General features: G+C 32.7%; 1 protein-coding gene across 1 annotated transcript in view; it reads right to left on the reverse strand.

The window, feature by feature from the left end:
• The window catches only part of LOC145292211 (UDP-glucose:glycoprotein glucosyltransferase 1-like), a 300,458-nt gene that overhangs the window by 3,761 nt on the left and 273,432 nt on the right, over positions 1-23,265 (reverse strand). Inside the window, exon 41 of the mRNA XM_080138524.1 lies at positions 1,597-1,789. Coding sequence (XP_079994650.1) covers positions 1,597-1,789 — 193 coding nt within the window. The remainder of the gene's footprint in view (positions 1-1,596; positions 1,790-23,265) is intronic.

The following is a 23,265-nucleotide window of genomic DNA, read 5'->3' on the forward strand; positions in this document are numbered from 1 at the left end:
AGAGTTTATCCATATTCACACTAACATGGCTTCCACTTATGCAAGGGTGAACTTAAAGATGGTGACACAGTTACAAGTCAAGAATTAAGATAAAAAAACACTAAAATAATTATCGGGAAAGAATTTCTAAGATTATACAAATTCATTGCTGTGAGCAGCATAGACTCAGCAGTAGATAAAAAAAATATTTTCTTACAAAAAAAAATATTTTCTTAAAAAGAAAAAATATATACGAGGGGCGTGCAATAAGTAATGCTCCTGACCCACTTCCAGTTATCTGATCTAGCTGAAATTTTGCATGTGTAATGATTTATATCTCTACGGGTTATGTGGCAAATTACAGCTCTGAATTAATTGTGGTTTCTGTTTTACAGGTATTTGAACTAAGTCACGTGTGAAATGGAGTCTGTTAAATGTTGAGCAGTGATCCGGTTTTTGTATTTGAAAGGACGCACACCACAGGAGACTTTTGATGAAATGAAAGAAACTTATGGTGATAATGCCCCATCATATGACCTTGTAAAATGCTGGCATCGTAAATTCAAACATGGCTGGAAGTCTGTGGAAACAGCTCCCAGACCTGGTCGCCCCCCCCCTTCTGCCATTGATGAGGCATCTGTCCGTCAAGTTGAGGCTGCCATTTTGGAAGATCATGCATTACTATTCGCCAAATAGCCGAAGATGTCAAGATTAGTACAGGGTCTGTGGAAACTATCATTCATGACCATTTGCATATGCATAAGGTGTCTGCCAGATGGATTCCTAGGTTGCTCACACCATTCCAGAAGCGAGAACGCATCAAGTGCTCGAGGATGAATTTGGTGTGCCAAGAAGATGAGTCAAAGTTTTTCAAAAGACTGATTACACAAGATGAAACCTGGGTCCATCACTATGATCCAGAGACCAAAGTCCAGTCACTGCGGTGGAAGCACTTGGACTCACCACCTCCAAAGAAGGCAAAGGTGCAGCCCTCCGCTGGCAAGGTCATGCTCACAGTCTTCTGGGACCAGGATGGAGTAGTGATGACAGATTTCTATGGCAAAGGGTACCACAATTACAGGAGCCTATTATGCTTCACTTTTGAGGAGATTAAGGGAAGCTATCAAAATCAAGAGGCGGGGCAAGATCAGCAAAGGTACCCTCCTCCTGCAGAACAATGCTCCAGTCAACAACTCGCATGTCGCGAGATCAGAAGCATGGGCGTGTGGTTATGAAATCCTCCCTCATCCTCCCTACTCTCCTGACCTTGCACCCTCTGACTTTCACGTCTTCCCAGTCATGAAGTTGTTTTTGAAAAGAAAGCGTTTCCCAGATAATGCAACTTTGATTTCTGAAGTCACGCCGTGGTTGGAGGACCAACCTGGGGTGTTCTACAAAAATGGTCTCCAGAGCTGCATCAAACGATGGGAGAAATGCATAACTCTGGGTGGTTCCTATGTAGAGAAGGACTAATAACTGTGCCAAGTTTTGTTGCTCTACTGCTATGGGAAGTGGGTCAGGGGCATTACTTATTGCACACCCCTCGTATTTTCTTAAAAAAATACTTACTTAAAAAAAATATTTTCTTACATAAAAAAAAAAAATCATTTTCCTTACCTTCAGGTTTAATTGAAGCATTATCTTCCTCAGTTTTATATTTTAATGGTTTTTCATATTCTATTTGAAATCTTGTATTTGTCCCATAAATTTTATCCCAAAGAACTTTTACTTCATAATCGTAGTCCTTCCATTCTGGGACGATCCGCATGGCTGCCTGTAACTTGGGTTCTTTCGTCAGAGGATTGTTACACTAAAAAGAACAAAAACATTGTAATTAGCATTTATATTGAAACTAGCATAAACATGATATTTTAATTTGTCCAGGTTTCGTATATTTTATTATAGAGTCGTGATTCAATTGAGTGCCATCAGCTAGAACCGAAATCAAAACTGTAGCGTTCAAAGCTAGTGACGTTACCACTGTACCAACGTGACACACATATGAACTGATTAAAAATTAAAAATAAATGAAGATGAATATACAAAATGTAATACGATTTTTGTCAATATTGACCCCCTTAAAAATTATTTAAACTGGCTAAAGACCCATAAAAGAACAGTCCAGAAAAAAAATCGAATCATTTGCGACCCATAGCTCTGCTCTGCGACTTTTAGTTTCAGAGGAGATAGAGTTTGAATATATGGTGACCGACAGACATAGTGAGTTTTATAAATGAATAAAATGACAAACTTAAATTTTATCTGAAGAAAAAAATGTAAGTTTTAAACAATTTAATAATTAAAATAATTTTTTCCACAAATAATGCAATTCAATAATTTTTGGTATTATTGTAGACTAGCACAGAATTCAAAAGTTTAAAAATGACTTAGGTGCCATCAGCTAGAATCTAAACTAAAACATTTAGGGCTCCAGCTGTGTTCCCTACCATTTAAGCTATTGACAAATAAGATTTAAAATTAAACTACTTTAAACTATGAATGAATTTGCACAGGTGCAAAAGTAATAGAAATATGCTGGCAAGTTGAAATGAACATTTTGCGTTTCAACTTGCCATAATATGTCTGTACGCATTATTCATTCATCCAAACAAAGATTTTACTCGTTATAAACCATCCTTGGTGTAAGACTGCTATTTCCTGTTGATTTCAGTGTTATGTGACAAGCAGATAAAGAGTTTATTAGTTAAATATTTTCACACAGACACACATACATACACCTATTGTTTTATTTATATAGATATGGACCCTCAACTAAATTAGTCTCCTGAAAAAATTCTACTTTTGCATATGAATGCCATGAAAAAAATTAGGTGGAGATGGGAAAGATAATCCGACTTATTTTAGAATTTGATAAAATAATCACCCACTTTCTAATCAGATTGCATTTAATGACATCTGTTTTAGTTAAATCTTAGATGTAATCACCAGGCTTAGGATTCGTGGCAGAGGGTAAAAGAATTTTTCTTGTGAAGTGGAAGCATTGCAGGTGGATTTAGTATGTTTGTATCATTTGGATTAATCAGCCTTATGTTCTCATCTTTTTGGTATTATAGATGAGGACCATCATCTGGAAAGCATTATTCCGTTTAATACAAATCATACTATCATTCGTGAATTCAAAAATTTTGTTAAGATTATTGTTGCATTGGCTGACCAAATAGACAAAAACGACATAAACTGAAAATGTGCATGAAAATGGCATAGACTAAATGAAAGAACGGATAGATTGAAAGGATGAAAGAAAACAGCATAGACTGAACGAAAAACGCATGAACGAATGAATAAAGTGACAAAAAGAAATAAAAATGTGCAGAATAATTGAACACCGGACAAAATATTGAATAAATAAATAAACAAAAAAAAAATCAAAACATCAAATAAGAAGAATAAAAAAAACAGTATAAAATGTGCTGAAAAAAATAAATAAATAAATAAACAAATCAATGTTTTGCTTTTCTTACAATTTTCCAGTTTTGCAATATTTTGAATTTTTATTTTTTTTGCTTTTGCTGGTTGGTCAGATTATTTGGCAAATAATCTCAAAGAATTGACTGATTTTCTGATTTTCTCTCTATGCACTAACTTCTTAAAAGCCATTATTGTTTTTTTGCTTGTAGAAATCGAGAGGTGCAAGAGACGAAATAACAATGTTCACCATTGGAAAATCCATGTAATTTATTCAGCAAACATGCTTGTGTGTCCATTTTACAACAAATGGACATAAAATAAAAGACACAGACAAGACAAGAAATTAAAAGCGGTTCCTAGAGGAGATGGGCCAATGATGATGACAATTTATAAACAGTCTTTACAAGTTTTGTAAACTGACTGTGGAATTAAAATAATGTCCTATTTATTTCAAATAAACTCATGGCTAAAAAAAAGTTATTTGTTTAAAACGAAGAAATATTAAAAATACGTCTGAAAAAGAAAAAGAAAGACATTGCGATTGGCAGACATTTAGCCAATGCCTTCTGGCGCGTTTCAATGATAGAAAGAGAGGAAAAACATTTCCCCACCCTTCGACTCACACGAGGGTAGTATTTATTCCATAAATTCTAAAAGATTATCTTCCTCACCGAAGAACGATAGAAAAATAGAATGAAAACAATAAAAACTTGAAAAAATGAAATTTTAAAAAAAAAAAAAAAATGAAAGGCAAAAATTCTTTTGAGAAAAAGTTTGGGAAAATAAACCGAAAAATGAACGATGTGTAGAATTAAAAGAAATGCATTTTAAGCACTCATGAAAAATCGTAGAGTTCTTCAGCACAAAGACGACAAATGAAGAGCAGGAACACGTTTTGAATCTTGAAAAGGGTTTAATGAAATCGAAATTTTAAAAACTACAAATTGTGAAGTTTGTATAATTGAAGTATTGACACTGCATTGTCAAAGACTTAAGCAACGAGAGAGAGAGAGAGAGAGAGAGAGGGTCTGCGTGATGAGAGGCAGCGAAAGAATGGTTTTCCCGCAAATTCTACACTGCATAAGATTCTTGTGATTTTGGTTTGAAATTAGATGAGTGTTAGAACGAAAGAAGAAAAATTGAATTAAGAGGATGAAAAGAGTTTTTTTTCAAAACAACGTCCGTAGAGGAAATTAAATAAACTTGTGTTCAATAAAGAGATTTTTATGACAATCAAAGAAATGACAAAGTGAGGAATATTTTGGCAGTTCTATAGTTGAAATGATTTTTGTTATTGGCATTCTGCTTACACAACTATTAATATTTGCTGGGTTTTTCCATCAAAGACAATGATGCTTAAGCATATTGCCAAAGAGATGGCAATGGTGTAGTTGAAAGCGGATGGCAAGACGGGTGGCAATAAAAGATCTTCAACATTAAAGAAAAACATAAATACAATCATTCTCAAAATGAATACATTAACTTTTATCAAAAACATTTTTTTAACGCGTGACAGACTAATGGACAATGTCCTTTACAGAGATACTAGCAGTGCTACTCAGAATGTAACATTACTTCTAGCCTTCTCTCTTTCTCCCTCCTCTCTTTATTCTTTGCCCAGCCCATTCCTCTCTCTGGACACACACAACTCGAGTCAGCATAAGGGAAATAACTGAAAAAAGTTACTTCTCTTCAATTAATGGTCAGAAAACAAATTACATGATAACATTAAAAGATGCGTATACATCGTGATAATATTAAGTAATATCAATGGCTATCTGACCCATAAATAATGAACCATTGTTTTTAGTCTAGATATTATACACCTAGAGTTACACCGATTAAAAAAAATCAACTTTGTAGGTGCTTGTTGTGTAGTTTTCAGATTTTGACTGGACATACGAAAATAGTAAGCCTATCTGAATTTAGAATTCAGAAGGGGGAGGCAAGTTGCAAAAAAAAAAAAAAAAAAAAAAAAAGGACACAATGTCTCCTGCACAAGTATCATCACACATTAAAGTAAATAAACACACATACAGAATGTCAAACTGCCAAACACTCACATATATCACTTATGCATACATTCACACAATGAACATTTCAAATTTCTTCAAACATGTGTTTGTACTATGAACAGTTAATAACATGAAAATAACTAAGCTGGACATATAAACGTTAACCTTTATATATATATATATATATATATATATATACATACACATACTAGGCTTGCCCGGTTGTAAAATATGCTTAAATATATTTTAATTCATGCAAAGCCAATTCTCTATTGTACCTAATATATAGTATGGATTTCAAAAATTTAAAAACAAAATGACTTGAGTGCCATCAGCTAGAATTGAAACCAAAATAATTAGCCCAATGGTGGTATTTGCTGCCATCTAAATTAATGACAAAATGAGACAATATAGAAAGACCAATTAGTCTAGCAACCCAGTCTGGAAACAATTGCTACTGAAACTGCAACAAACAAGATATGGTCATTGGTGAAAGTGAGGGGAGGATAACTGACCAAATAAGGATCACATGGAGTCAGGCTAGTGCGAGAGCTGGGACACTGACCAGTCCAGAACCCTGACAATCGGAATTCAAAACAAACAATAAAACGGAACACGAAAACACTAAACAATTTAGTTGTTGCAACAAAACCTTTGCAACTGGATCCATCAAGATGACAAATGATGAGAAAGAACACATTTGGAATCTTGAAAAGGGTTTAATGAGATTGAAATTTTAAAAACTACAAATTGTGAAGTTTGTATGATTGAAGTATTGACACTGCATTGTCAAAGACTAAAGCACAGAGAGATAGAAGGGGGGGGGGTCTGTGTGATGAGAGGCAGCAAAAAAGTGTCAGAAAGTTTCTCAACAACACAGATAACCTAATTAAAATACACGTAGTCATACTCACAGTTTGAGCCATACCACCATTGAAAAAGACAAGACGCCAAAAGTAGAAGCACGAAAGCCAAAAATAAACTGACCGAAGGGGAGTGAGAAATCTAAATATGGACAGTTTGATGATGCTATATCCGAAATTGTTGCAAAATTAAGAGGAGATCCAGAATGGAAACTGAAAAGGATGTTGAGAAATTTGGACTGGATGAGGTGGTTGATAGAAAACAATGGAGTGAAAGAGATTATGCCATTCAAAAATTAAAAGAAATGGGTAGAAGCAGATGAAGTAGAAAAAGGAGTGTTGAAAGTCATTTATGGAGAATTGAAAAGGAAACACCTTTAAGTTTTAAGAAAAAAAGAAGAGAGTCGACTGCAGAAAGAAAGTGAGGAAAACAAGAGAAATTTTTAGAAGACGCATTTAAGTTTGCCAAAAGTTTCCTGGTGGAAAGAAAGTCTGGTACATTTGAATGTTCCAATAAAGAATTGGAAAATCGTCTGATTAAGATTTACAATGATCCAAAGAGAGAGCAGCAGATGATTCCATTTGAAGAGTTCAAAAAACTTGACCACGTGTCCTATTTGATCAAATGAAGAAAGTGGCCGGATTCGTTCAAAAGGCAAAAAGTCAGAGTTTGCATAGAAGTGATGGCATCAGTTATAAACTCTACAAGTGATGCTGTAGGCTTCTAAAGCAGCTTTTCATCTTTTTGAAACAGATGTGGAAGAAGAAGAAAGCAGCGGAGCATTGGGATTGCTCAGAAGGAATATATCAGCTAAAGGAGGCCGAGTCGAAAGGCATTGGAAGTTCGGATCAACATCACTTCTGAACGTTGATGGAAAAATATTTTTTGGGTATTTCCAGGTCGAGTAATGGACTTTATACAGAGGAATGAGCATATTGAGTCTATTCAGAAAGCAGGGGTGCCAGGTATGCCAGGATGTGTTGAACATGCATATTCGATTTTGAAATCCTATACAGCAAGCGGAGAACGGCAAGAAGAACCTGCCAATCATCTGGCTAGATTTGTCAAATTCTTATGGATCAGTGCTGCACAAATTGTTGAAACTAGCTATGGAACATTTTAGGATCCCTGAGGTGATTCAAAAATTGGTGATGGATTGCTATGACAACTTTGTAATGAGATTCACAACAAATAAGATCCCAACAAATAAGTGGCAATGACTGGAAGTAGGTATTGCGGCGGGATGCACAATATTGATGGTTTTGTTTGTGTTAGTTATGGAAATGTTACTCTAGTCAACAGAGATGCTAGAGTAGAAACTCCACTACAAACCTTTGGTCTCTATCCTAGACTGCTTTGGCCACTGATGATTTATGAGGTTATGGTATGGTAAAGGAATCCACCTAGAGTTGTCCATAACATCGCTTATTGAGGAGTACAAAGCTGGGAAGGTGAGGACAGTCATGAGGCTACGGTATTCAAAAGATCACAAAATCAAAGATGATCTGCTTGTGAAAACTGGACGCAGATGGAATACAGTGAATGAAGCCGATACAATCTTTAGACATAGAAACATCCTGGGATCTACAAAAGCAGGATGAACAAGCCTTACTTTAAATTATTTGCCACTAGTTCAGCCAAACACAAAAAGGATGCAATAGTGAAGGAAGTTAGAAAGCAGGAATAAGAGAAAGGTCGATTGCACAGAATAAGAGAATGGTCGATTGCACAGCAGGGTCAGTGTTCAGCATGGCAAGCAGCGGTAGTTAAAAGAAAACTAACATGGATGGAGCTGTGGAAAGTGGGAGCCAGCAGAACCAGTTTTTTGATCAGGTCAATCTACGATGCGATGCCTTCACCAGAAAACCTCGTTAGGTGCTCAGTGACAGATGACAGTAAGTGCAAATGTGGGTAGCATGACACGCTAAAGCACATCCTGTGATGCGAACTTAGTCTAAAGGGTGGTAGGTTTACATGTAGGCACAACCATGTTCTCAGAATGATCAGTGATGCGCTGCATAAGAAACTGGATAAAATCAATGAGAGACAGTTACCACAGAATGAAGTATTGAAAAAGGTGAAATTTGAAAAAACAGGAGAAAAGCCAAAAAGGATTGCAAAGAGGTTGAGTGAAGCTGATGACGGAGTAGCAAGTGGGAAATTGCTTCAGATCTTGATGAATTTCTTGTCTTTCCCCATTGTAGCGACACTGCAAATACCTGATATTGTAATATGGAATGAGAAAAGGTAGGTGGTCCACCTACTAGAGCTAACAGTACTTTGAGAGTCAAATTTTGATGTTGCAGGGAAAAGGAAAGAAAGGAGATACGAGAGCTTGATTTAGAGATGAGAAGAAGAGCGAAAATAAGTTTCGGTCACTTGGGGGTTGGAGCGAGAGGATATGTTGATAGAATGCTTCTCCACATTTTCATGCAGTAACTACGTTTCTCTCATAAGATTAAACAATTGAAAGAAGATGTGCAAATTATAGCAGAGAAGATGTTGCTATTTATAAAGCAAAAGAGGGATGATGACACCTCGTTAGAAGGAAGTCTCTAAAGGGAGACAATAGGCAAGCAGCAGTACTGCATACCATCAGGCAGTAAAATTCAAGTTTGCACCCGTGAAGAGAAGACTCTGAGAGGAGTGAGCTTGCCATGGCTATTCACTGTAAGGAGAAATGAGCCTGAAACAGCATGCCATGGTCATCCTCTGATGATCTCAAACACACTGGATCCAACTGTGGAATTGTGGATTTGAGATCACTGGAAGGTCAGTATTTATACAAATCTTTCTGCATCTCAAAACTTAACAAATTAACAGTTAAATGTATATTCACACATGCGTAGAGGATACACATTATGTCAAACTTTGCTACGTTCAATTTTGACACCTTAGAAGCTCTTTTTCCAGCTAAAAACCAAATTGATTCTGTTCCACAAGTTTGAATACCCATGTATCGTTTCAAATCTATAGACTAAAAATTGATAGAGTAGTTTGGTAGAGACTGAAATTGTTTCACAGGAAGAGGTTTACTCTGAATGGAGCTGCAAATGCTATGCAATTATGCACAATGTAGGAAATATGCACAAATAGTGAAATGAAACTAATTATTCAATAACAGAAAAAAGAAAATGAACATTGAATTAATAAAAGTTTCTTCTAAAGGAATATGTAATTATTCTTTTTGAAGTCATTATAATAAGTATATAAGGAAGCTGTATTCACTTTTAAAATAGAAAAGTGGGCTTTTAATATCAATGTCAGTGTGACAACTTTTATATATGAATAGATTTTAAAACGGTGTTTTAAATGTTGCAGAGTGAACATCTAGTTCGCTATAAATTACTATACGTGTTCTGTCTTGAAGACATCATTGTTTCCATAATAAGCGCACCAAACTAACATTTTTGTGAACTATTTGCTAAATGATACTTGTGCATTGTTTTTTTTTGGGTTTGTGGCAGTTAATTTGATCAAATTGGCAGATGAATAAAAACATTTTTTTCCTTCAAACAAAACAAATTAATTTGTGTAAGGATGAGTTACTATTCCACATCGAATGTTGTTAGCTTTTCAATAAAACAGTGCTCAACTTTACATCTTTAACATTTTCTATGCAAACGAAACAAAAGAAAAACATGTTTGAAGGGAGATCGTTTTGTATTCTCATTAGTGGTAGCAAACTGACGTTGCCCAAGAGTTTTTTTAGTTTCATTTTCTTTCACTTTTTTACCAGGTTATTGCAAATAAATTTTAAATAGAATTTAGGAAGTTTAATTTGATTCAAATTGTTTATTAAAAACGAAATGCATTCTGATGGATTTCATTTCCTAATTGAATTATTCTTCAACAGGACTTTAAAAGATGAGTCTTGCATCGCTGATTTTAGTAGTTTTTCTTGCTTTGTCGACGACAAATTAATGACTACAACTCCATGCAGAGATGGGGGGGGGAGAACAGGACACTTGGTTAGATAATTAGATTTTTTCCAATTGTTTTTGATTGTTAATTTCATCTAAGAATAAATTTCAAGAAATCATTTTAAATGTTAGTTTATTATTAAATCGTTGATATTAATAATCTCTATATAAATAAAATGAACTCATTTTTTCCCGTCGGATTTTGACCTTAATAGGATTAAAAATCAAGATATTTCATGCAAATATAATATGCACAAACGGCAGAACAATATCTGAGGTGTGTTATAGGCTTATTATTTCTCAAATTCCTCGATAATCTTAGATTTCTATACTTTTTCTGCTGAGAAGTCACGACCAAAATCGGTTAAGATCAATGGAAGTGGTAAAATATTTTCTCTCTAATAAATTCCTCCTCCCCCTGCCACCACTTAACACCGTTTGGGGAGCGCTCACAAGGAACAGTTGAGAAGAGAACACCGGTTTGGCTTCGTAGTTCTTTCATGTGAAGTTATTTAAAATCACTAAACTAAGCTGCAGTGCTCTGTGGCGTAGTGGTTAGCATGCTGGACAATTCACATTATATTTTCACGTTCGCGCCGACCTACCGTAGTCGTTTTTTTTTTTTTTTTTTTTTTCCTAAACAACTGGAATGGACTTTTCTTGGTGGCCGAACTGTTAACGTTGCAGATGTTTTTTTTTGTTTTTTTTTTCACACTTTATTTTCCTACTTTTACTCATGACTCCGGGTTTGATCCTTCCTACTTACCTACCATAACATTTTTAAAACTCCCCCCCCCCGTCCCGGAAACAAACACTCGGGCAATGCCGGGTACCCCCGCTAGTATTGTTAATATATTGATATTAATAATATTGTTGATATATTGATATTAATAATATTGTTACTAATACAAACAAAACTTGCAGATGCATCAGAAAATTGGAGAACATAAATAGAAATGAATTGTGCAGAATATGAATTTCTAAGAATGTGTTTATAAAATTATTATGCAAATGAAGCATCTACATGAGTGTGTTTTTAGTGTTCCGTTATGCGTGTATATATATATATATATATCTCAATCATATATTTGAAAGTATTTAAATGTGTAATTGTATTATTTAAATAAAGGGTTTCGCTCGAAATTCTGTCCTATTTCTCAAGTTTGACAGAAACATTCCAGAGTTTGACAAGATACATGAGAAGAATGTCAAAGGTTACATCAACTGAAACGTTGTGAAACTCACACTCAAGATGAGAACAGAAATCTGATGAATCCAAATAATAGGAAATACTGAGAAGTATTGAAGTACTTACAGCATAAATCGTTCACCAAAATCATTAAATTTCGCATTAAATTACATAAGCCCAAAATGATTTTTTGATAGGATCAGAGTATAGTATCTGTCCTGATACTACACTTTGACTGTTCAGTCCTCGGTCAGTGAATGAGAAAGCCTTGGTGAGTGAAACAGTGTTAATTTTTATTCCAATCCAGAGTGCTCCTTTTTGGGGGAGCTGATTTTCCCCGCATTATAAAAACAACTTTGTGCTCAAGTCCACCCTCATGATGAGGCAAATGGATAAAGATGAAAACGCTTGATTACCGTAAAAGAAAATCTCAACCAATTTTTGAATATCACCATTGGAATTGCTTGTAAAATCAATATGAAAACGTGATAAAACAATAAAAATTACCCACAATTGAGTGGAATATACAATGCAATATTAATATTGTTTCCTTGTTTAACGTAATATTAATGTCTAATGTAATATTAATGTCTAACGTAATAGTAATGTCTAACGTAATATTAATGTCTAACGTAATATTAATGTCTAACATAATATTAATGTCTAACGTAATATTAATGTCTAACGTAGTACAAATCTAAGATATTTTTTTCTGCCTTTTTTTCCCCCCGGTGTAAAAGGAAAATTTGGAGTTTACAAATAGATTTTTATTTTAAATAAAAAATTAAAATGAGATTTTTTAAACATCATCATTTGATAAATTTAATCCAGGTAATTTGTTGGTGATGATTGGCTTCGAGTAAAAATGCAGCGAATAGGTTCGCGTTTTGTTTTTAATGTTATCCATTGCATAGTTGTTTATATCAGCCACTCAAAACGGACCAGAGTTAAGGTTAGATAAGAAAACGAAAACAAAAAAAAATAAAAACTTTACAATTGCTGACAATTGAATTATTAGCCGAAAACAAAAAAAGAAACAAACCACTAAGATAAAGATAATAAATGATACCTTAACACACTGGACATTTTTTACGTGCTTGGTTGGCATAACTCAGCATTTGATTCTGAGCAGCGCTATAGATGGCAGAGTGCATCGACTCAAATACAGGATGGCCTTGCACGTCAGCAACAATTTCGTCTTATTATAGCGGAAGGCCTTATGCAAAAATAATGCAGCAAAGCTTAAAAAAAGAAAAAAAACTTCGGAATCTTTCTTTCCAGACCCCCCCCCCCACTCTATTCATGATTTTGTAAGATTATCTTTCTATGGTGCTGTGGCTTCATTACGTCCATCTTGTTTTCTTATTCAATACAATCAATGTGTAGGAGTCAGTCATACTTTTGCAACTAATTCTAATTGCATTAGCATGTACATTGTCTCGCCACTCCCTTCGCCATCTTGCCACAAGAAGAAAAGGAGGCGGGGGGGGGGAGAGGAAATAGAAGACATGGGTGTGGGTGGGCTGTATATAAAAGAAAAATACATTCATCTCTCATAGTTGACTGGTAAGATGACACTTCAAATAAACATCCTGAAATAAATGATACATCTAGATTCACGGACTTTATCTTCTTTCTTTATTACTCTCCCCCTCATTTTCTTTCTACTATCTTCAAAACTTAACACTGTTCATTTTTTTTATTCCGAATTTCTCATTGCCCTTTTTTATTTATTCCCCCTTTTTAGATGCATCCTTGCGTTAAAATGAGAGGCTTTGTTTGTCTGTCCGTCCTTCATGCTTTCGTTTGAAATTTCCATTGTGAAATATGCAGATTAAATAAATTTAAATAATGGTCAGGTACCACTGATGTCTGTTCATTGGTCAGACGGAATTTCGAAATAGGATTCGTACTTGTTCATATTTTGGTTCATCTGTCATGTTTAGATTCAAAATATAATTTTCCGCGATCTGTAACGCGAGTTCAAAATAACACCGTGCTTCTATATTATAAAAACGAAAAAATATTGGATTTCACATAAATCAAATGGTAACTACGCAGTTGTCAAGTTTCAAATAGTAACATATCCAGCAATTACGAAAAACCATAAGAAAAAAAATAATTATAATGAAAAAGACATTTGTAAAATTTACCGATTTGGTATCGAAATCTATAGGTACCGTCAATGCGCACCACAGTTTAACCCCCGCTGTATGTAACACGATGTAACTGTAATTTGATATTATCATCCTAACTTATTTACCATTTAAAAGAAGCTTCAAATAAACTAATATTTTTTTTTAATTTTACAGCATACAAAAATAATGAAAATGTCAGATAAAAATCGTGTTTACATTATAGATGCTTTAAAACATTTCTATGTAGTTACATTTTTGAAGCCGTAGACATACCCATGTTTTAAAAATCTAGCAAAAATCAAATAATCGTCATATTTTCCTGAAACTGTCGATATTTATTCATTATTAAATGAACTTACATAATAAAAGTAGGTTTCATTTAATATATTAGAGGAAATATTTTTAGGTACCCCCCATTTCATGTTACGAAAACTAAACAAAATAAATGTAGGTCCATAAAAATTTCAACATTTTTTAAAGCTGAAAAGATCAAATAATTAAAACATAGTTATTTATATATATATATATATATATATATATATATATATATATAATCCCGTTATTTATTTCACTTACCTTAAAGTTGAAAATAAAATTGGACATAAAATCAATATCATTAAGTTAAAAAATAAATAAATAAATAAGCACTGTTTGATAATTTTTTTTTTACAGTAATATAATTATTTGAATTACAACAAAATTCTAAAAAAAACAATTATTTTTAAAAAGCTTTAAATGATATTAAATTCCAATATTCCGTTATATGAAATTTAAACAAAGATTTTTTTTATAACAGGTTTCCAATATTAAAATGTATATTCATATAATAGAATATATGACCCTTGAGATAATAAAAATTGCAAATCTAAAATCGACCTAAAAAAAAAAAATTGTTTTGGTTTGACTATTTAAAATGATAGAGGGTGATCATTATTTTCTGGCGCTTTTTCCCCAAAAAGTATGGAGGCCTGTAAGCAACATTATCTTTAGATACATAAGTGTCAATAGAAGACGCTAAAATTAATTTATTTTATTAACTCTCGTTTGTGTAGTTCATTAAAAAAATCTGTTTTATAATATAAATATGAAAATCTGATGGCAAAAAAAAAAAAATTACTTCCATTAACACTTATAGCGCCAGTGCCCATCCATAGAAATTGACTCAGAAAATAGTAAACACACGAAATGATGACATTGCTATTATTGTGTAAAACGTTGATGTTTTACACACAGCTGTAGTAGTGCCTAGAAATCTACAGATTCGAATTGGAGAGTTAGCAGAAGAGGTAATTAAGTTTTCACTTTCTTGGAAATCTTATGCCAATTTCGAAAAAAATAATTAAAAAAGTTTTGAAAACAGTTAAAAAAAAAGTTTGTTTTGTTTATTCACAAATTATATATATATTTTATGTATATTTTTGTTTTCTGAATAAATTCTGTTTGATACAAATTGTTTCAACTGAAATACTTCCGCTTTTATTTAAATACGCGACCCAATATGCCTGTCCCAGCATGTAATTTTATCAAACTGTTTGTAACCTTATAGAAAATGTTTTTCACGAATAATTAATTTTCTATGTTATGGTTTTCATAATTTTTAGACATGCTACTATTTGAGACCTGACAATTACGAAGGTACCATTTGTTTTACGTGAAGTTCAATATTTTTTTCGTTATCGTACTATAGAAGCACCACTAGCACTTTCCTTGGCCAATCATGCTAAATTCAAAACAGCGTTTTCTTTGATCAGTCACGCATAGTTTGGAAACAAACGTTCCATCGATAAACACCCACATTAAATGGACGCATCTCAGAAATATTGTTTTTTTTTTCATTCCATGATGATTGTGCAGAAACGTTGAGCCGCTTTCTCTTTCTCTCCATTTTTGCTATTATCTAAAAATCAATGCGCAGCCGAGAAAAGAGCTTTTCTTTCTCCCGCGTGAAATGTTTCATGGCACATGAAATGGAAGAGAATTGGATAGAAAAACATCCGTTTTTTATTTTTTTTCGTCTTAAGACAAAATTAAAAGCCATGAAGAAAAAAAAATTGGAAAAAGAAGAGTTGGGTGGCTCTTTATAGTGGTGGGGGTGGCGGGGTAAAGGTGTGAAAAATAAACAAAAGAGAAGATGACAGTTTTCATAAAAAAAAAAAATGGGAAGAAGATGGCGACGATAGAAGACAAAATAACATAAAAAATGCTCCAGATTTTTGGATGAATTACAAATGTGAAATAATTTTTGAAAACTTTGCGAAGATGAGCATCTCCGATCAGATTACTACAAAATAAAAATGGAGCATGAGACTGGCATGGGTTTGGTGTGTGCAGGAGGAGAGACGGGGTGCAGTTGATACAGAAGCTTCCGGAAAACCTAATAGCAAGTGTTTTTTTTTTTCTTTCAAATATTTTTTTTACCATACATATCTAATTCTACCTCACCTTCTGCAACCAATTCACAGAAACAGTTTCAACAAAACCATTTTTCCGCTTTTTTTTTTTTTAATACTTTTTTAAACTTTGTTTTGTTTGTTTACAGATTTTTGTCTATTTATCTCAACATCATATTTACATTTTTTTTTTTTTTTTACATTTTTTTTCTCCTTTTTTTTTTTCTTATTTGATAGAAAGAGGAAGCAGGAGGAAAGATGAAGAATAAACAAAGAAAAAAGAAGGGACAAATGATGGCGAAAGATGGAAATAAGAAGCATAGTGGAATCGAAAATATTGAATACTTCATAGTTATTATCAGCATCATTATCAATTCTATCAACTTATTTTCTTGTTTGAAGTAGAAGCAGTTGGAATGTTTGTAGTGTCCAATTCACTTAGTAAAACTTTGCACACACACACACACACACACACACACACACACACACACAGTGACTTCATTAAAGGCAAAGAAACGACAAAGGTTGTTCGAGTCTCTGAAGAAGAACTTTCTTATTGAAAACTTGTTTACATTTATCGAGATGATAGGGGAATTGGAGAAAATGGACACAATATAGGTAAATGAGTAAGAGTGTCAGGGAGAGACAGTTCATATAACATCTTACAAACGTACATGTTTTGTGCATAAACATGCATTTCCTAATGCATGTTTATGCTGATTACATAAATGCATATGTGAATGGCATTAAATATGTACATGCATACTCATTAATATATACGTTTATACTGTGTGTGTGTGTGTGTGTATGTGCATGAACACACATGCACACACACATATATATATGTAAACGTTGGTAAAAATAAGCCTATTTTCCCTTTTCTTTTGGCTATATATATTTTTCTTTGTTATAAAATGGTATTTCACTTTCATTTAGCAATCTGGTTTGGAAGATTTTTAACAGGAAGACATTTTTCACCAATCACGTGTGTTGAAACAGATACATCGAGAGCATTGCCAAGGTTACTGTGAAGAAGGTGGACTCTCTCTACTGTGCTAGAAAATTACTTACACCTGAAAGTATCCTGTACCTCTACAAGGCCACTATTCGCTTACGTATGGAGTATTGTTGTCATATTTGGGTTCAAAAGAGAGTTGTCAACCTGATCGGTCCTGAACTGTCATCTAAGCTTCAACCTCTGTCCTATCGACGAAATGTTACATTGCTCCGCCTGTTTTACAAGTATTTTAATAGTGGATGCTCTGACAAACTACAAGCCCTTGCACCCCCTCGATGTAAACACTCCCGACAAACCTGACAAGCAGCAAAGTCCCACCTCTACACAGTAGAGATTCCTAGATGTAAGAAAGCCTACATGATAGTTTCTTCCCCAGAGTTGCTAGACGTTAGAATTCCCTACTGGGTTCCTGCTTACCAACTGTACTGACATACAGAAGTTCAAGTGTAACAGACATCTTGGTGCTCAACTCCCTACATAGTATCCCTACAGCTTGTGTCTCTAATAGTAGCCCCCTACATCAAAGTGTCACTTTGCCTTGTTTGGGGGGAAAACGTAATAATACTAGGTAAGAATAGCTAATATAAATATATATAATATAAAGCTGAATGTATGTGTGTGTGTGTGTGTCTGGTCACGAATAGGCTCCTATATGGTTGACTATTATAGAAAACTGATCACATATAATGATAGAAGATGTATCGAGACACAGGAATGGGTATGTTTGATCTGGCATATTGATGATTCATTAAAATTGTGGGATCTGCGTACGCCCCTGGTCCACAAAGTATGGAAATAAAAAATTTAAAAATCAAAAAAAAAAAAAAAAAAACGTTTACATGTGTTTTTGATATAGATGTACATAATAATACTTTGATAAGTATGTTTTAACTTAAATAGGAATGGTATAATAAAATTGTGGGGTCTGCATGCGCGCCTGGCCTCCATAGAATGGAAATAAGCACAAACTTTAATAAAGACTTTTCATATCTATCTACGTAAGTATACTTTGCTAATTATGTTTCAGTTTGAAGAACTATGGTATAATAAAATTATGGGGTGTTTGTTCACATCTGACCCCCATAGAATGGAAATATGTCACAAAGTTTAACAAGGTTTTTTAATATAGATCCACAGAATATTGTGATAAGTATTTCAGATTCAACAGGTATGGTATAATAAATTATGGGGTTTATCTATTTTATTTTTACTTTCATCATATTTTGCTTTGGTTTTGATACCCCCAAATTCGAAGCTATCTCTTTACAACCCTTCCTTTTCATAACCTATCATACTTTCATAAATCAGAGTCCATTTTCTGTAGGCTGTTTTTGAACCCAGTCAACGACAGGTACTTTTGCTTATATATATATATATATTGAGCACTGTTGAAGTAAATACTTAAAGTTTATGCATAAATTTATACTTTCGTATATTAATTTATGTGACTAAACGAAGTAGTTTATATATATATATATATATATATATATATATATATATATACACACACACACACAAACAAACAATACACATTACAGGATGTGCAAAATGAATTTCTCAATCAAAACAGTTTTGCAGCACTTTACAATCACCTTACATGAAATTCTGTACATAAAAATACATGAAATTCTGTACATAAAAATCAATAAAATTCTGTACATAAAAATACATAAAATTCTGTACATAAAAATACATAAAATTCTGTACATAAAAATACATAAAATTCTGTACATAAAAATCAATAAAATTCTGTACATAAAAATCAATAAAATTCTGTACATAAAAATACATAAAATTCTGTACATAAAAATACATAAAATTCTGTACATAAAAATACATAAAATTCTGTACATAAAAATACATGAAATTCTATACATAAAAATACATGAAATTCTATACATAAAAATCAATAAAATTCTGTACATAAAAATCAATAAAATTCTGTACATAAAAATCAATAAAATTCTGTACATAAAAATCAATAAAATTCTGTACATAAAAATCAATAAAATTCTGTACATAAAAATACATAAAATTCTGTACATAAAAATACATGAAATTCTGTACATAAAAATACATGAAATTCTGTACATAAAAATACATGAAATTCTGTACATAAAAATACATAAACATATAAAGATATTTTTTTATTGGAATTCTTTGGAGTAATTTGTATATTTATTTGTGGACTTTTATCCTCATATATATAGTTTTTGTTTTTCCACGGTTTGACCAACTATTCGGTTAACCACCTGAAGAAGGCCAGAGGAATAGTTGGGCGAAAAGTTGTGAAACAACAACGATCGAGATGAGGATAAAAGTGTGCAATTAAATAAAAACCTTAGAAAAATGCAGTTGAAACATAAGACGAAAGTGTAAAAAAAAAAATGGGGGATAATTCAGGACCTGTCTTAACTTTGCACACTTTTTATTTTTGATATTTGGAAAATAAACTGTAGTTTTGCCATGATTTGAGAGACTTTCTAATTGTGTTTTGGGTTTCTTCGACGCGAGTTGAAAACAGATCAGTCGGAGATGTACACGCTTACTTGACAGAAAGCAAGAAACGGTGAAAAAGAAAAATGGAGGATGTGTGACGTTATTAAAATGATGGCGGGTTAATTGCAGTCATGCTTTTGTGCTCATCTACAATTTCTGCCAGGCAAACTGGCCTATCACGTTCGGATGAGAAAAAGTGCTAAACCATAGCATGTTTGGCAGCAAAATATGCAGGAATCAAAAATTGATAAGAAAGCAATGAAAACGACACATTCAAAGAAGAAAAAATTTAATTTGAAAACTTTAAATTCTTTATTAAAGACATATAAAGCTGAGGTTTTTGTCAATCTGACACTGATATTAAAAGCCTACTTTTTCTATTAAAAAATTATTAAAACAAACTTCTTAATATACTCAGTCATGTATATACGTGAGATTTCATAAAGTTTAACTAATTTGCATATTTTTTTTATGAAAACAACTTTGATTAATTATTCTTTTATGGTTTCTTATTAAATGACTATTACATTCAGTTCTATTTATGCACATTTTCTACATTATGCATAATTGTGTAACATTTAGAATGAAAAAGTTCTAATCCATGTCTCTATACATAAATGACTGCGTGTGTGTGCGCAGAATGATATCTACCAAACTTCTGAGTGTTTGGTCTACGGATTTGAAACCTGATAGCATACTGGTCTGTGGGACAAATTTGATTTGGTTTTTAACCAGTAAAAATAGCTGCTAAGAGTGTACGAATTGCCCAAAAACTGAACTTGGCAGGAGTAAGTTGACTAAACCTCTTATTTCTATGCATGCACAAATATACATTTATATGTAAAAATCATTTAATTTTTTTAGGTTTTCTTATCTTTCTGTCAATAGCACAAACACAAACGACTACGGCTGCAATGCTAAATGTTTTGCTTTTGATTCTAGCTGAGGGTACCCAAGTCACTTTTTAACTTGTGAAATCACTACTATATATCAGGTACAATATAATAATCTATGGAGAATTGACTCTATAATAATAATAATAATAATACGAAATTCACATGAATTAAACTATTGTAATAAGCATATTTTACGCCTAGGCAATGCTGGGCGGCTTGCTTATACATACGTACATATATATATACATACATACATATATACATATATATATATATATATATATATATATATGACAGCAATACTTATGCTCAAGCCTTATTTTTATTCCTTGTGTAAAGACTAAATGCGTTTTTAACCCAATTAGTGACTCACTCACCTAAAGAGAACGCATATATACAAATATACATATGCATTTATTACATGTGTGTGTGTATATTTTATTTTCTTCATCTCCAAGAGATGAAACACAAGGTCAAGTATGGTTTTCAAAAGCCAGTGCAATAGGATTAACACCGCCTGGCCTATATAAAAAATGTCTACAAGCATTCCCTGATAGGAGTGCCTCAGGTGATTAGCAATAAACTAACCCCTTCTCAAACAGAAGGTAAAGCCTTGGAGGGTAAACCTTCTGCAGCTGAACACCTCGACAGAAACAAAGTTACTGTTGGACTGATTATGGAGGATGTATTCCTGACTGGTATAAATACCGACTTAGAAGTGTCAGATAAATACCTCTGCATGTGTGTTGCATATAAATAAATTATTATTATGTGCATAAAAGAATAACTATGGACACATGTTTCTAGCTTTAAGCCGTCATCAGCATGGTTAGGATTGAACTCATGACACCAGTATCCACAGTCTGATACTGTACCAATGTGCCATGATAGATCACCACTCAAATGCATGATTTCTTATCGCTTTTAAAGATTTGTTGACATTTTTCTTTAGCAATATTAACAACTTTGAAATACTGCTATTTTTTCCCCCACTATCTTAGCGTTTTTTTTTAAAGAACTATAAGCTCTTCTTGTTATTCATATATATATATATATATATATATATATATATATATATATATATATATATATATGAATTAATCGCCAACAGCAAATCTTAAATTTAACAGCAATAAAAAAATTGTGCATTTAAGTGGTAATCTATAATGGCACATTTGTTCAGTATTAGACTGCAGATACTGGTGTCAGGAGTTCGATCCTAACCTATGCTGATGATGGTTTAAAGTTAGAAACATGCATGTCCATAGGGCATGTAATAATAATTAATAAAATACGTCCCATAAAAAATAAGGGCAATTCATTCACACACACATATATATATATATATATGACTACTTCATTTATTCACATAAATTAATATACAAATTTATGTATAAAATTATATTTTTTCAGTATTTACTTTAACAGTGCTCAATACATAGGTAGAGCTAGATAGTAAGTTATAAAAATATATATGACAATTAAGCTACACAGAATATTCTGCGTTTCATTCTAGTGAGCATTTGTCAGGCATGTGTAGCTTAATTGCCATATATATTTTTATAACTTACTATATATATATATATATATATGTATATGAATAACAAAAAGAGCTTATAACTCTTTAAAAACATGCTAAGATAGCAGAAAATTAAAATTTAAAAACATAACAGCGTCTTGAAGTTAATATTGCTAAAAAAAAACAAAAAGAACGCATCAACAAATCTTATAAAGATTATCTTTCTTTCAGTGCATTTTACAAACTCGTTTTGTTTACGTGGAATAATCAAATATATTTGTGTTACATAAAATGTAAGTTTGTATTGGCTTCTTAATTTTTTTTTTTTTTGTGTGTGTGTTTAATGGCATGTCCACCCTTGTTGGGTTATTTTATGCCGAATCGTGGTTTAGTGCTTAAATATATATTTTTATTTATAAGCAAAAATATGTGAATTAATTTATAGTTGAAATATAGTTTGCATTAAAATTTAATTAGATTCGTAAACGTTTTAGTACAAAATTAAAAAAAAGTAAATGCATGAACTGTATTAAAATGCAATAGATAAAAAAAATTTAATATGAATTTGCTGATAGCAAGTCAGAGAAAATTATAAATTTTGTTTTTTTTTATCCCTGGAGATGAAATCAAGCGCTAAATTGCACAAACCTCTGCATTAAAGATTGAGGTTTCTTTCAAGAGATGCTTTTTAAAATTTTTTAATTATATACAGCTGCGCTGCCTGTTGCATCTACCTGTTTTGAGCCATCTGTAAAGATGTATGCATGTTTAGGATAATTGTATTTGATTTGTTCAAATTCTTCTTGATAAACAAGAGGGTGAGTTTTTCCTTTACAGTGTTTGCTAAGACTTAAGTGAACTTTTGCTACTATAATGTTCCAAGGAGGTATTTTTTAAGTAAATGTTTTGTGAATTTTTGATATCGGGATCTCTGCTTCTTCAATAATGGGTTCCATTCGTAGGCCAAAGTATTGGCTTCTTAAACTTACGTTTTTAATTTAAATTTAAACAATGCTTGTATCACAGAGAAAAAATCCTTCTACTGGTCATTTAAAATTTCACCATTGAACATCAGCACACGGGTTTCGTTTTTTGAGTGACAACATGCTGCAGAAAAATAACAAAATTGTTTCCATCCTGATGAAGGCGTTTTGATCTGTGAAAAAATTTTGATTTTTAAACAAATATTATCTGCGCTATATTAACTTCTTTAACTTACATTTTCACTTTGACCTGCAAAAGATTGTCTGAGCAGTTTCATCAGTATTCCTCAGTAGGGGCGTCTCAGACAAATAGTAATAAACTAACCATTTCTCTCAGGGAGAAAGCAAACCCTGTGAAAGCAGACTCCCTAGAACTGCACAGGACCAAAGCCATACCTCAATCAAAAGCCATCTAAAAAATGA

This window comes from Euprymna scolopes, chromosome 13 (genome assembly GCF_053919585.1).
Source record: "Euprymna scolopes isolate OS-2025 chromosome 13, ASM5391958v1, whole genome shotgun sequence".
NCBI classification, from domain to species: Eukaryota; Metazoa; Mollusca; class Cephalopoda; order Sepiida; family Sepiolidae; genus Euprymna; species Euprymna scolopes.